General features: G+C 45.9%; 1 protein-coding gene across 2 annotated transcripts in view; it reads right to left on the bottom strand.

Annotated features, from left to right (window-relative positions):
* pik3c2a (phosphatidylinositol-4-phosphate 3-kinase, catalytic subunit type 2 alpha) overlaps nt 1–11,766 on the bottom strand; it is a 41,845-nt gene extending 30,079 nt beyond the window's left edge. Inside the window, exons 1-2 of one of the 2 annotated variants that reach the window (XM_031564483.2) lie at nt 11,662–11,766; nt 4,276–5,547 (exon numbers count right to left, since the gene is read on the bottom strand). In XM_031564483.2, the coding sequence (XP_031420343.1) occupies nt 4,276–5,466 (1,191 nt within the window). In that variant the 5' untranslated portion in view covers nt 5,467–5,547; nt 11,662–11,766. Of the gene's footprint in view, nt 1–4,275; nt 5,548–11,613; nt 11,639–11,661 lie in introns of those variants that run through there. The other variant, XM_031564484.2, reaches the window with a different exon arrangement.
* Between the last annotated feature and the right edge of the window lie 517 nt (nt 11,767–12,283).

The following is a 12,283-nucleotide window of genomic DNA, read 5'->3' as shown; positions in this document are numbered from 1 at the left end:
GTGGATGCTCAAAGAGACTCACTCGCCTACGGACGCTCACAGAGACTCACTCGCCTATGGACACTCACAGAGACTCACTCGCCTATGGCCTGTCTGCAGCATTTAATCATAGCCCAGGTCCCAGAATGCAGCTGACGCTGTAATGGATCCGACCCTGACCCCGGTGCAGACCCGTGCCAGAGTCTGCCGCTGCCTGGGCCCCGAGTGCCTCCACAGTGCATGTTATGTTTACTTTAGCTTTGGTAAACAACACAGGCTGCGCAGCAGGGCATAGTGGTGTTCACACTCTGATGACTCAACTAAATCTGGCAGTGTTATTCTGGAGTGGGCATGCAGGTCTGATAGGTTGGCAGAGGCATGTATCGTGCAGGCCTACCGGATCACATTTGCGCGCACACACACACACACTCGTGAGAAAAGCTCTCACGTTTGTCCCTTTCGCATAGCACAGCGCAGACGGTCGGGGGAAGAATACACGCAGTGAAGGGGAAGCGGAGAATAGTCATGTGACTTGCCACATTCACAAATTATTCATCCGTTTCTCCTTTCCAGTGTGCTCGCGGCTGCCCTACATAAAACAGCATTCTCTACGACAACAACAGAAGCTCAGAGCCCAGGAGCCGCTGGCTACAGGCCAAGAGGAAGACTGGATAGTTTGCAGATCACAGAGGACCTCTACTTACATATGGCCTGTTGACCGTTATCACTCGTGTCAGTTCTACAACGGACTGACTTGCTTTCAATATGCTGAGATCTCAACTGCAAGTGGGTGAAGCATTTTATGTTAATTTCGAGTCAGTCAAAATGACTGCTTGACCACAAAGTTATGCCATATGTATGATTTGAATGAGTGCACTCACTCACAGTGTGAATGTTACAACTTGTTGCACTTAATGGGCACAGAGGAATTTGAAAGAAGGCTAGCGGACATACGAAGCCAAAACACTTCACATCTCAGCCACACCACAGAATAATGGGAACTACACAGGGCCTCAGGCACAAGGCCAAGGGGAGAAGAGCAGCGTTTGGATATCAAGGCCTTCTCACTACTAAACTCCAAGACTGAAAAGATCACCAATGGTGTTTGCTATTTCACCATTGTGTGTGTTTTAATACATAATGTCAGTCTCTCTTTCACTCTCATGCCCACAGACCCAGAGAGAGAGCGAGGGAGAGGGAAAGGGAGAGGGAGAGGGACACCCAATACCATGACTCCACAATTACAGAAGTATTCAGTCATACAGAGGAATGCACTGATGTCGTGTTTAGTCTGCCTGTTAAAGACTTCAGGGATTCAAGTTCAGGCATATTACAGGGTTCAAGTTCAGACACATCACCCAGTGGCCACAGCTAGGCTGTACAATTACGGAGCATAACTGGCTGACACCTCATTCACTGGCAAATGCTGCTCAGACAAATTATCTCATATTTTCCAACCTCACAGCCTATTTAAGAAAAGGGGGAAATAGTATAGGCTACGTTTGGTTGAGTATTAGGGCTGAGGTTAGCATTAGCACTGGGCTTACAAAAAACTAAATAGACTTCCTTACAGTTTTCCTCACTATAGAATAGCAGCATGAGTGGTTTGTGGTTGCAGACATGTTGGCATATAAACAGCAGTATCTCTGCCGTAAGCACCCTGACGTAGAGGCCTCTCACACTCTCTCTTCCTCTTTATCAGAGAGGAGAGGAACAGCTGAAACATCCGTCGCAGCTTTGAGCAGCTCAAGCATGACGCTCTGGCAACAGCGGACCTATTTTACACAGCTAATCCTGGCCACAGTGACAACACACACACACAGCTGGATAAACAGACAAACACACACATCAACAGACACAGGCACAGACACACCCGTCATAGTCATGCAAAATACACACAAGTACAAACATCCAGGCATATGTGCCCAAACATGCACACCTCACACACACACACACACACACACACTTATACAGTAGACACTCACATATTTGCATGACCGCACGCACGCACGCACGCACGCACACACGAAGAAGGTGTGTCCATGACGTTGGGGTGTCTGGTGATCCCACTGATGGGGTAACCCGACATCAGTGTGATGGTGAGATCAGCCAGATTAGCTAACGATCCGTACACTGGGCCTGCTACGATACACGGCCGCCATGGCAACGCAGAGCAGGCGGAACTGGGTGGGGGCGTATCAGATGAGATGGAGCAGGACAGAGGGAGCTGCCCAGGCCTGCACTTCCCCGACAGACAACACACAACGAATTCAGACTAAACACACATACCGGCACCTCACACACTACAACCGCACTCTTCAGACACGTGCAATCGTGCATGCAGACAAACTATACACTCAGTCCTTGAATTCATGCAAATCTGAGGAGCATAGCTATTTTATGTGGGGGGTATTCCCACTCAACACTCCCTCACTTTCTGTCTCCCTGTCCTTCACACACACACACACACACACACTTATTAACTAGTCACATTTTCACATTTAACGCACTGACAATACACACACAACAAGAGCACGTATCTCATCAAAACTCCAATAGCTTATGCCAAAAAAATATATTTGATACCAACTTTATGCATAAGTATCATGCAGAGCTCAAACTCCAAGGTCACATGAACTACTCTACACCAGCCGAGGTGTTACTATACACATGAACCATTTCCTGTATCAGTAGCTGTATTCAAATGAATTTGCTTCACTTTGAGCAGAATCTGCTCTTGTTGTTTCAGTGTCTTAACCACACAGCAGACTACTTCCTTCAAATCATGCCACAGACTGGTGATAAGCTTGAAGCCAGAGTTGAGACCGTGTCAGTCAAGGACGTTGAGGTAGCATATCTGTTTTTGAGCAATTCTAGACCTGCAGGGGGAGGTCGTCCTGTCTCTGCTGTTAGGGTGACTGAAAGGTGCGCCAGGTTTATTAGATGATTTCAAATGTTTTTGTTCCATGTGTGTACTCATAAGACCAGAAAATACTCCAAAATGGCTGCACTCAGAAGATGGTCTACACACTTGTCATGCTGGTAAATAATTTGACTCCCCAACGAGACACAAAACAGCACAGATGATCCGACATTATCTATTAGCAGACATTAGGCTCAGATTTAATCTAAATGAACGCATTCCGCAACAGTTTAACTTATGTATTTAAATGTGAATCTTTCCTATTTTGCCCTAAAGCCACAGAGAGCCAAAAGCTAGTGGACATACGAAGCCACACTTCCTATCCCAGCCATCCCACAGAAACCTCATCAGTTATGGGAAGTACATAGTGGCTTCAGTGTATGCTGCTATAGTTTCCTTCTTCCATAGAAAACTCCAGGAGGGTCAACTAGAACAGTCCGTCCCCTCCTCTCTGTGGGAAATGTGTGACAGCGGTCGATTGTCCAGTTCAGACACCGAGCTACACAATGAGGCAGGAAGTAGGCTTTCTGGGAATAAGACACACACATATACACACTCAGGAGAGAGAAGCCTTACTCATTCAGTGTGTGCTCAGGAAATCCTCTTTCTGACTCAAACATAGGCTAGTCAAAGACAGACTTGAGATAAAATGGGGGGGTGTAAGGTTTGGAATAATGGAGTCGCCTTTGTTCTGTTTTAAGAGGAAATAAGACTTAAAAAATCAGCGCTTTATCGTGCCAGGGTTGGAATGGAAGAAAGAAGGGCATTAACGAAAACTAAACTCCCACAAATGGACAAACACTCCTAAAAACAACACAGAATTGTACCATTACACACACAACCATTTGTTGGATCACAAAATAGATCTAGTGAGTCATTCAGAAGCAAAAGAATGAGAGTCAGATTCGATTTGATGAAGTGTGTAGCAGATACAAGGCATGTGGGTAGATTTCATCTCATACGGTTTTGTTTGTTTTGTCTGGCTGAAGATAATACACTGCTTCAAGCTGATAGCCAGACTTTTCCAAAGGCTTTGGTAATCTCCTACATGAGGCATCAATCAAGCCCTGGCGAAGAGAAATTTGTTACTGATTAATTAATTTGCAAACAATGGAACACTGATTTGAGTGTGGAGTGACCCCCTCGGAATAATGACCTAATCCTTCTTTTACTTTAAATTTTTTTGACAGTTTAATACTTTCCCACCTGCACAGAAATGCTGAGCCTGTAACTAGACCACAACTAGGGGTTGTAGACAGTCACTAGGCCACACTCTTCCCTTCTTATGCACTCTTTCTGGTGGAGAAGGAACACATGAAGAGAGATGATTCCTGGGTAATTGTTCTGCTTGTTATGTTGATGCTGGCTCTTACCTGGTTGTTATGGGGATGCGATGAGGTTGCTGGGATGTTGAGGGAGTGGCTTCTGGTGACCGTCGTTCCTGTGGAGGCTCGGCGCTGGGAAGCAGTGGAGGCATGTGCCGTTTTCACCTGGTCAGGTGTTCTGCTGGCCCCGCACCCGGCCTCTGGCTCATCCAGCAGCACAGCGTCCCAGGGGTCCCTCGCTGCCCCGCCCTCCTCACAACTCCCCGTTCTGGAGGGGCACGAGGAGCCTTGGGGTGCCGCCGCTGCCGCCTCCTCCTCCTGCTCCCCCCTCCGCATGCTGAGCGGGTCCAGGTCCAGCCACTCAAAGCAACTGATGCTGGGGGGTTCCACAGGTGCGGGGGGCGGCGCCGGCTCGAGGGATTTGGGTGGGGCAGAGTCCAGGTCCATGCTGGAGGACCGTTCATTCTTCAGGTACTCCGAGGTGCTGGTGATCTTGTCAAAAAGTTTTGCCATCTCCGGAGAGACGGCGGGGGGCTGGAAGACCACGGGAGCCTGAATGGGGTTGAAGGGCATGAAGGAGGGCTGCTGGTAAGAGGGCATGGGGAGGAAAGCGGGCATTGGGGGCGTGAAGCCATTCTGGAAGGGACAGGCGGGTTTGGGGAAGGATGCGGATTGGAACACCGTCGCCTGAGGGTGCGTGGGGGTGGAGAGGCCTGAGGTGGAGGATATTGAGATGGAGGAGGTCCAAGGGGAGCCGGCCACGTGCTGGAAAGGGACGGGGCTGTAGGCGTGGCTCCCGGGGTACGAGGCGCTCAGATTGCACCCCAAGAGCAAGGAGGGGCGGGTCACCTTGTTGTTCGTGTCAAACGAGGTGTCCAACAGGATTTTCTCCAGCTCTTCGGTGGTCAGCTTGTTCACGTCGATGGTCTTGAGTTTGTCATTCTCACCGCGCTTCTTCGCCTCTGCCTCTGGAAACATAATGAGGTCCTTCTCGGGACGACCAGAGGCTGTGGCGGTAGCAGCAACGGCAGCATCTGGCTTTTGGGAGGGTTTGCTGAAGGAGGAGGACAATGATGATGACAATGCAGAAGTGGGGAGTGTGTGCCGTTTCTCTCGCTGCAGCTTGGCCAAGGCCTCCTCTTCCATACGCAATGCCTCCTCCTTACCCACAACTCCCCTGGGCCGCATCACGCCTGGCGAGCCAGGAAGGAGGCCGTTGCCACTGGAGATCTGGGCCATGGGGTCAGCTGGTCTGTGCCTCAGTCATGGAGAAGCAGCTAGTCTGAGGATGGCTCTGCTGAGGGAATACACTTCAGACACCTAAACGGGGGAAGGAAGAAACATCGATGATTAAAGTATGTCTACGAATAAAAGCACTTGAATGAAAACAGGTTGTAGATTGGAGATACCCTGGAAGAAGTAAGAACATTTTTAAAAACATGATGACAAACCCTTGACCTTTGTGACATGAGAGAAACTTTACATGACAGATCTTGCATTCATGCATCTCAAAGTAAATAACGTTCACAGTGGGACAGACCATTTCCAAACCATTTTGTTATTGCCTTTTCTCAGAAAGCTATAAACAACACAGCTGACCTAACTGTTGAAACTATTGAACCTATTGGAATTCAACACATGGGGAGGGTATGCAGGGGAGAATAATCGAAAGCAATTATTGCCGGGTAGCTCTGGAAATCCATAACAGCCCACTTCTGGGAGATACAGGACCAGCAGTAGCCAGCAAAGGCCTGCTGAGGTCCTGACGAGAATTACAGCCTAACTATATTGACAAAATCTTGTTCACTTGATCTGTCAATCAATCAATCAATCTTACAAGAGCAAAAGAGGAAGAAAGTGATCAATAAAAATGCTGACAGACTTCTTTCTGTGCTTGATCAGCTCAGACCTCCTTGGGCTTTACATCCAGGAAGAGATGCCCAGAGGAACAGCAGCAACAGGAGCCTCCTTATACCCCCATCGCACCTCACACCCTCGGATGAGTCAGAGATTGAGGGAGGGATTCACCGGGCCTGACCCCTGATGAAGGTTGTATTCCAACATAAATCAGACTGAATGAAGATTGCGGTCCCCATATCTACAAAGACTGGATTTGGGCTACACATTGCCTACTAGTCAGAGTGCAATTTTGCCACTTGTCACGAACTAGCAAGGAGCCTCAGAACAATCACCTGTGGTTATGTGATAGACCTGTTGGTCACAGTAGGTACTGTTTTTTCCTTCCACGCACGCGCACGCACACACACACACACACACACACACACACATGCACGCACACACTAGACTAGAAACTCTCAGTCCTTCTCTTTAATGTTGTGCACACACTGTGGAATCCAGCATTCTTTTCTACTTTTCCTATAGTTGCACAGCTGAGCCACAACTCTGAATAAGCCCATTTTTGTTTCTCTCTTCTTTCCTTCACATACACACGGATACACATACACACGGACACACATACACACACAGAGACAACACACACACGTCTTAAGCAGTTTTCTCTTGAACTTCCCTTTCCCTTTTGTGACCCGGGCAGGGGCCATTGTGTGCTGAGGAATTTGACACAAGAGCCAAACCCGACTGCCACCCCTACTGAATGCACTCCCTCCCCCCGCCCCCCCCAACACCACCACCATCTGTTTTCCCTGGCGCAGTGGCACTGTGAACACAGGCGGGGCACAGAAGACTTATCAGCCCAGCACTCATGCCACCGCCATGCCACAAATCAGTCCACCAGCCAGGCAGGGGCATAATGTCACTAAAGATAAAAGCCTCGAAGAAAAATTTGGAGAAACTGAAAGAAAAAAGGAAAAAAATATGATGCTGCTTAAGGTACGGCAGGGCACAAACTCAAGAGGATGCCCTTCTCTTAGCAATGCCACTCCAAAGAACAGAGGCCAAGTGAACAGGCGCCTTGAAGCAGGCATGGAGTGTTTACAAAGTCACACAACAACTGACTGCAACATGAGCCAGGTAATTCACCTCTAATAACAACCCCACTCCACTGAAGCAACCCCATCATGGCAAGAGGCAGCTGATTACGCACATGTGTACACAGTGAGCTAATCTCAGCTGTGCTGATAACTTTGAAACGCCAGTCACACAGACACACCAAAGCTCCAGACTCTGTTGGCACTGTTTGCTGCGGCCACAAAAGGAAAAACACTCTAATAAAAGACCAGGGGCGAGACTGAAGGGAAATGATAGCAAGTAGGAAACTTTGAAGGCAATAGTGAATGGTGACATTACTGAGGAACACTAGTGCTCAATATATCAGATAGATTTGCCAAAGTCTTAAAGTAACACTATGCAACAATTTGACACTTTTTGAGGTTTAGTTTTATAGGTAACTAGCTTTGGTACCATCCTCCAATTCATTTTGATAGCATATGGTCATGTGAAGGACAGATAAACACCTGTGTCTTCCCCACTAGCTGTCCAAGATATGCCCCAATATAGTTCTGTGTAACGGGCTGGAACCCCTTGCAAGAATTGAAGAAAAGCTTTCACACGCATGACATTGCCAGCTATATTCCCAAAAGACACCAGTAAGTGTGTTGGCAAGCTTATACCAGTGTCAGCTGGGCTGTGGTGGGTTCTTGCATGCCTTTTAGGTAGTTAGCTTAGTAGTTTTGGAACAGAACTCCGTATTGCTGCTTTACCAAAGCTAAATGCCTTCTTCACCCAAATGTTTTTTGATGACAATGATGTCCCAGTGTACTTTAACATCAGTGTGTTGATGGAGACAGAGTTTTAAAATAAACAAAGAAAGACAAATATGTATTCTTGCCTGACTGGACAGATTTAACAACTTACCATCGCTAGATAAATAAACAATAAACATACAAACTAGACTTTCATATTCTGCAGTAAATGGGTCAGTCAATGATGTCACATAATGCTGTTTTGTCCTGTTCCCATTATGGTCATCATAGACCTCGGCAGCTACAGCAAGCTTCCTCTACTGGAAACATTTTAACAAGCTTCCTTACTACTGTTCAAAGTCCTTCAGCATTCAGACCTTAAGACAGGGATGAATAACGGGGTCACGCATGGGGCTTTTACCTGTGTTTGTATAGTTATCGCCAATCTATTTACTTCAAGCTGGAGAAGCCTTCTATTTAATGTAATGTACTTCGTACAATATTCTATATACAATACTTACAACATGTGTGTATGACAAATACATGTGCCCCTCCTAGACAACGCCAGATCTCTCTCTCTCTCTCACACACACACACACACACACACACACACACACACACACACACACACACACACAATTAACAGTTTTACAAACCCTAGCCTAAAAACATTACTCTCTCTGTGGACCCGTAATTACCCAAAATGCTTTGGGCGGGCCGGAGGATCTATGGGGGATTGACAGTAGGTAGGCCCAGTGAAGACTAGGCCTAGCTCTGCAAAGCCACAAAGCTTAATAATGGCTCTCATTGCTAATTCAACAGGTCCCACTTTGGGCCACAATTTGGGTCCTCTTGCTAAACTTCAGCTCATAAGTGCATTTAGTTTGAGTCACACAGCTGCAATCACAGCTCTCACAATATCTGGGCCAAGACACTCTCTCTGCAGATACAGGAGGGCATGTGACTGTTTCTTTGCAGAGGAACCATGCAGGGAGGCTGGCCATTGTAAATGTAAATGAAAGAGGATCTGTGTTTTGTTTGTCTATGATTGTGCTGCAGCAGAGCAACTTAAGGCCAACTTTACTGTAATGACTTAGGGGAAGTGAAAAGGACATACCCTACACTGGAGATGGCTGATCCAGGGCCAAAACTGTCTTAAAGAGAAGGTCACTCAGGAAGTTACTCACCAGACCAATGACAACATTTCCATAAATAAATTAATTAATAAAAAGTGAAGGGGTGTGGGAATAAGAGAACAGGACATCACAAAGCAGAAGCAGAGTACATCCACATCCCATCTGCATATGGTTCAATGGGTGGAAGAACCTAAACTCGGGAACCTTTAACAGAATGCGGATGTAGCCTACATTCTTTGACTTGAGAGGACCAGTATACATGATAAAACCAAGCCACTACTTCACTACTGGTCTAATGATCCACCTGCTCATATGTTTGTGTAGTCCCATAGTCTTGCTTACAGCCAACCTTGAACAATAAGACTATAATCATGAAATAGGCTTCAATCACAATAAATATTAGCCACTCTGAATGAAAAAAATAGTATCAAAATTACCAAGAAAAGAACTGCAATTACCAATAGCTTCACAATGCACAGCAAATTCCTACCACCTCTTGAGGTACTGATTGACCCATTTGCTATTCAGATGCCCACTGTTTCTCCCAGTCAGAGGGGTCCGCGGTTTATTTATAGGTGCCTCCATTTTGAGTAAGGTAGAGCGGGACGTGAGGACTGCACAGCTGGTGGAAAGAAGCGCAGGTCACAGCGTACAGATCTCTACATCTCAGCCAAATGCCACACACAAATGTCTGCAGTCGACTGTACCGCCATACCAAAGAACCTCCCCAGGACACAAGAACGTCCAATAGCTTGCATCATCCTCACTTGAACTTAGTGTGTGCACAACAATCCCCAATTTGACTACCTACAGATTGCACAGAAATGGTGTGAAGGGATGTTACAGATGTTCCCAAGGTCCATCACCTTTTGAAAAGGCTAAATGTGTGTGCATCAAGTTCACCTTTATAGATAAAAATCACAGTCAGAGAAGCCACATTGACTGACGGCATATCCACACAGTCGACTCTGCTGCCTGTAGCCTTACGAACAGGCCCACGCTCTTCAGTCTAACCTCTATCCACCAGCAGACCAATTCTCATTCATTCTGCATCCATGATGGAAAACATGATAACTTACGATAACACTCTAGCCCATTTCGCTCTATACCTTTGACCACACCAATATGTCAAGTGTCATAACTTTGTCCACAAGAACAATCCAGGTCTCCTTCAATCTGCTTGAACGAGCTGCTTTCTATGAATCTGCTGATGGACCCGATGCTGTCAGAGTTCACCAGCCGCTGTCTCCAGTTTACCTGCTAATCATGTGATGCCTCAGGCTCTACTCATTGCACAAGCAAAGAAACACACCTTGGCTACACAATAACACAAAAGGGTTTAGAGGCATTCTTCATACTGGAGAGATGGTGTTGTCACATGCGTTTTTCTTAGAGATATAAGTCTCACACAGTCTCACATTAGGAGAAGTACAAACTTCCCTATCTCATTGAAACACAGTGAAACTCGTGTGAGAGACCTGCTCCAGTCTGTGTGGCAGCTTACATCAGCAACTTTTAAAGACAGGGAGGGAGATACCCATCGACAATGGCTGCAAGACAACCCATATCAAAGTTCACACATTCCAGTAGTAGCAATGCATTGGCACGCACACCCCATAACATCTTCTTAGAGTAAATCTGAAAGGCCACAGACTGCCTCTGGAAATATTTCCCTATATGCAAACATGAAATGGGACGTCGTGAGGCCCGTGTATTTCTCTTTCGGGACACAAGTCGATCGTGTATTGCCATGCTTTTGCCATTGCCATGTTATGGGGTGTGCGTGCCTGTGTCAAATTTCCGACGTACTACTCACTTCACTCCACAACCAACGGTGTATGGTTTTGCACATCAGCCGTTTAGGTAGAAATGCTTGCTTTGAGAATGACGAGAATACCAGGCGCAAGCGGACAGTGCCAAACTCATCTCAACTCTGTTCACATCACTGAAGACGAGCAAGATTCCATCTTTTCATTCCTTGTTTTTGCAAATATATGTATATAGATTGTCAGCGCTGTTGGCTCTAAAGTTCAGGCCAAGTGAAATTCCAGGCACATTACCATCTCAGGTCTAATCTAACTACAACACTGACAACAGTTAGCATTAATTCCACAACAGTCAATGCAATAAACTCAAAATTAAAGCCTGAATGAGCAGAAATAAGTAGTTGGCTGCCTCGCTACAATATTTTGCAAACGCAAAGCAAACGAATTTAGCGAAGTTAGGTGTGGAAAGAATTAAAGTTAAATCAGCCAACTAGCTTGCAAATTCTTGTTGCAGCTAGCTGGCTACATTGCCAGTTGCAAAAAAAACGAACATTAGATATTTTGGGTGGACCGGACTTTAACCAAAGAGTAAATTCAAAGATATGTTGTTTGGATTTCGGAATCAGCTGATCAACAGTTTTGTTTACAAGCAACATAAGTTACTCCGGAGGTGAAATCCCAATAAGTTTGTTCCCAAACTTTCCAGTAAATAACATTTCTACCATCAACTTAGTAACCTGCCAACAAAGTAAGCGAGCAACACAGAGAACATATCAGACAAATGTCTGCCCATAATATAAATAATATACCATAAAGCTATACCTTTACTGCTTAACTATGTATCTTTGGCAAATAAAAATCGCCACCAACCTTCAAACTGTTCGGTCTTTGCTGCTCTCCATTTTTCTGCTGTAGGAAAATTTGTCCATCTAGTCTGAACACAACGTCAGTTCCTGTTCAGTGAAGTTTACGCTTGGCGTCGCCAGTGGGAACCATAGGGAAACAGCGACATCTTGTGATTAATTGGAGGCACTTGCTCAAAGTGTTCTGTGGCCGCTGCGTGGCAAACACAAGGAATTGCTCTATAACGGTTGGGCAGGTAGAAGCGCAGTCTAGACCTAATTCCTTATTGAGCCTACACAGGTTTCATAATTAAAACGTGTTAAAATGAAAACAGCGGGCCTCTGGTGTCTACCGTGCTCTTGAATTACACGCCCTTCAAAATTTCGTTTACAGACGTATCCTGTATGGATGGCAACAAATAGCCAAACAGATTATAAGTAACATGATAAAGACAGGGTTGTTGTTTTTGTTTGTCGAATACAAAAATACAATACGGGCTCTGAATAGGAGTGATGAACAATCTCTGGTCTACACTGTTAAATATTGTCTGCATACTTTTTTAGTACTTTTACCTTTTCCTACGTTAAAATGTACAACTTTGTTTATCTTGAGTTCATACTGAGGCTGACTTATATTTAGTGTCTGGGGC

The sequence above is a fragment of the Clupea harengus genome, chromosome 3, assembly GCF_900700415.2.
Source record: "Clupea harengus chromosome 3, Ch_v2.0.2, whole genome shotgun sequence".
Taxonomy (NCBI): domain Eukaryota; kingdom Metazoa; phylum Chordata; class Actinopteri; order Clupeiformes; family Clupeidae; genus Clupea; species Clupea harengus.
The sequence above is the reverse complement of the archived record's forward strand: the minus strand, read 5'-3'. Positions and strand labels throughout refer to the sequence as shown.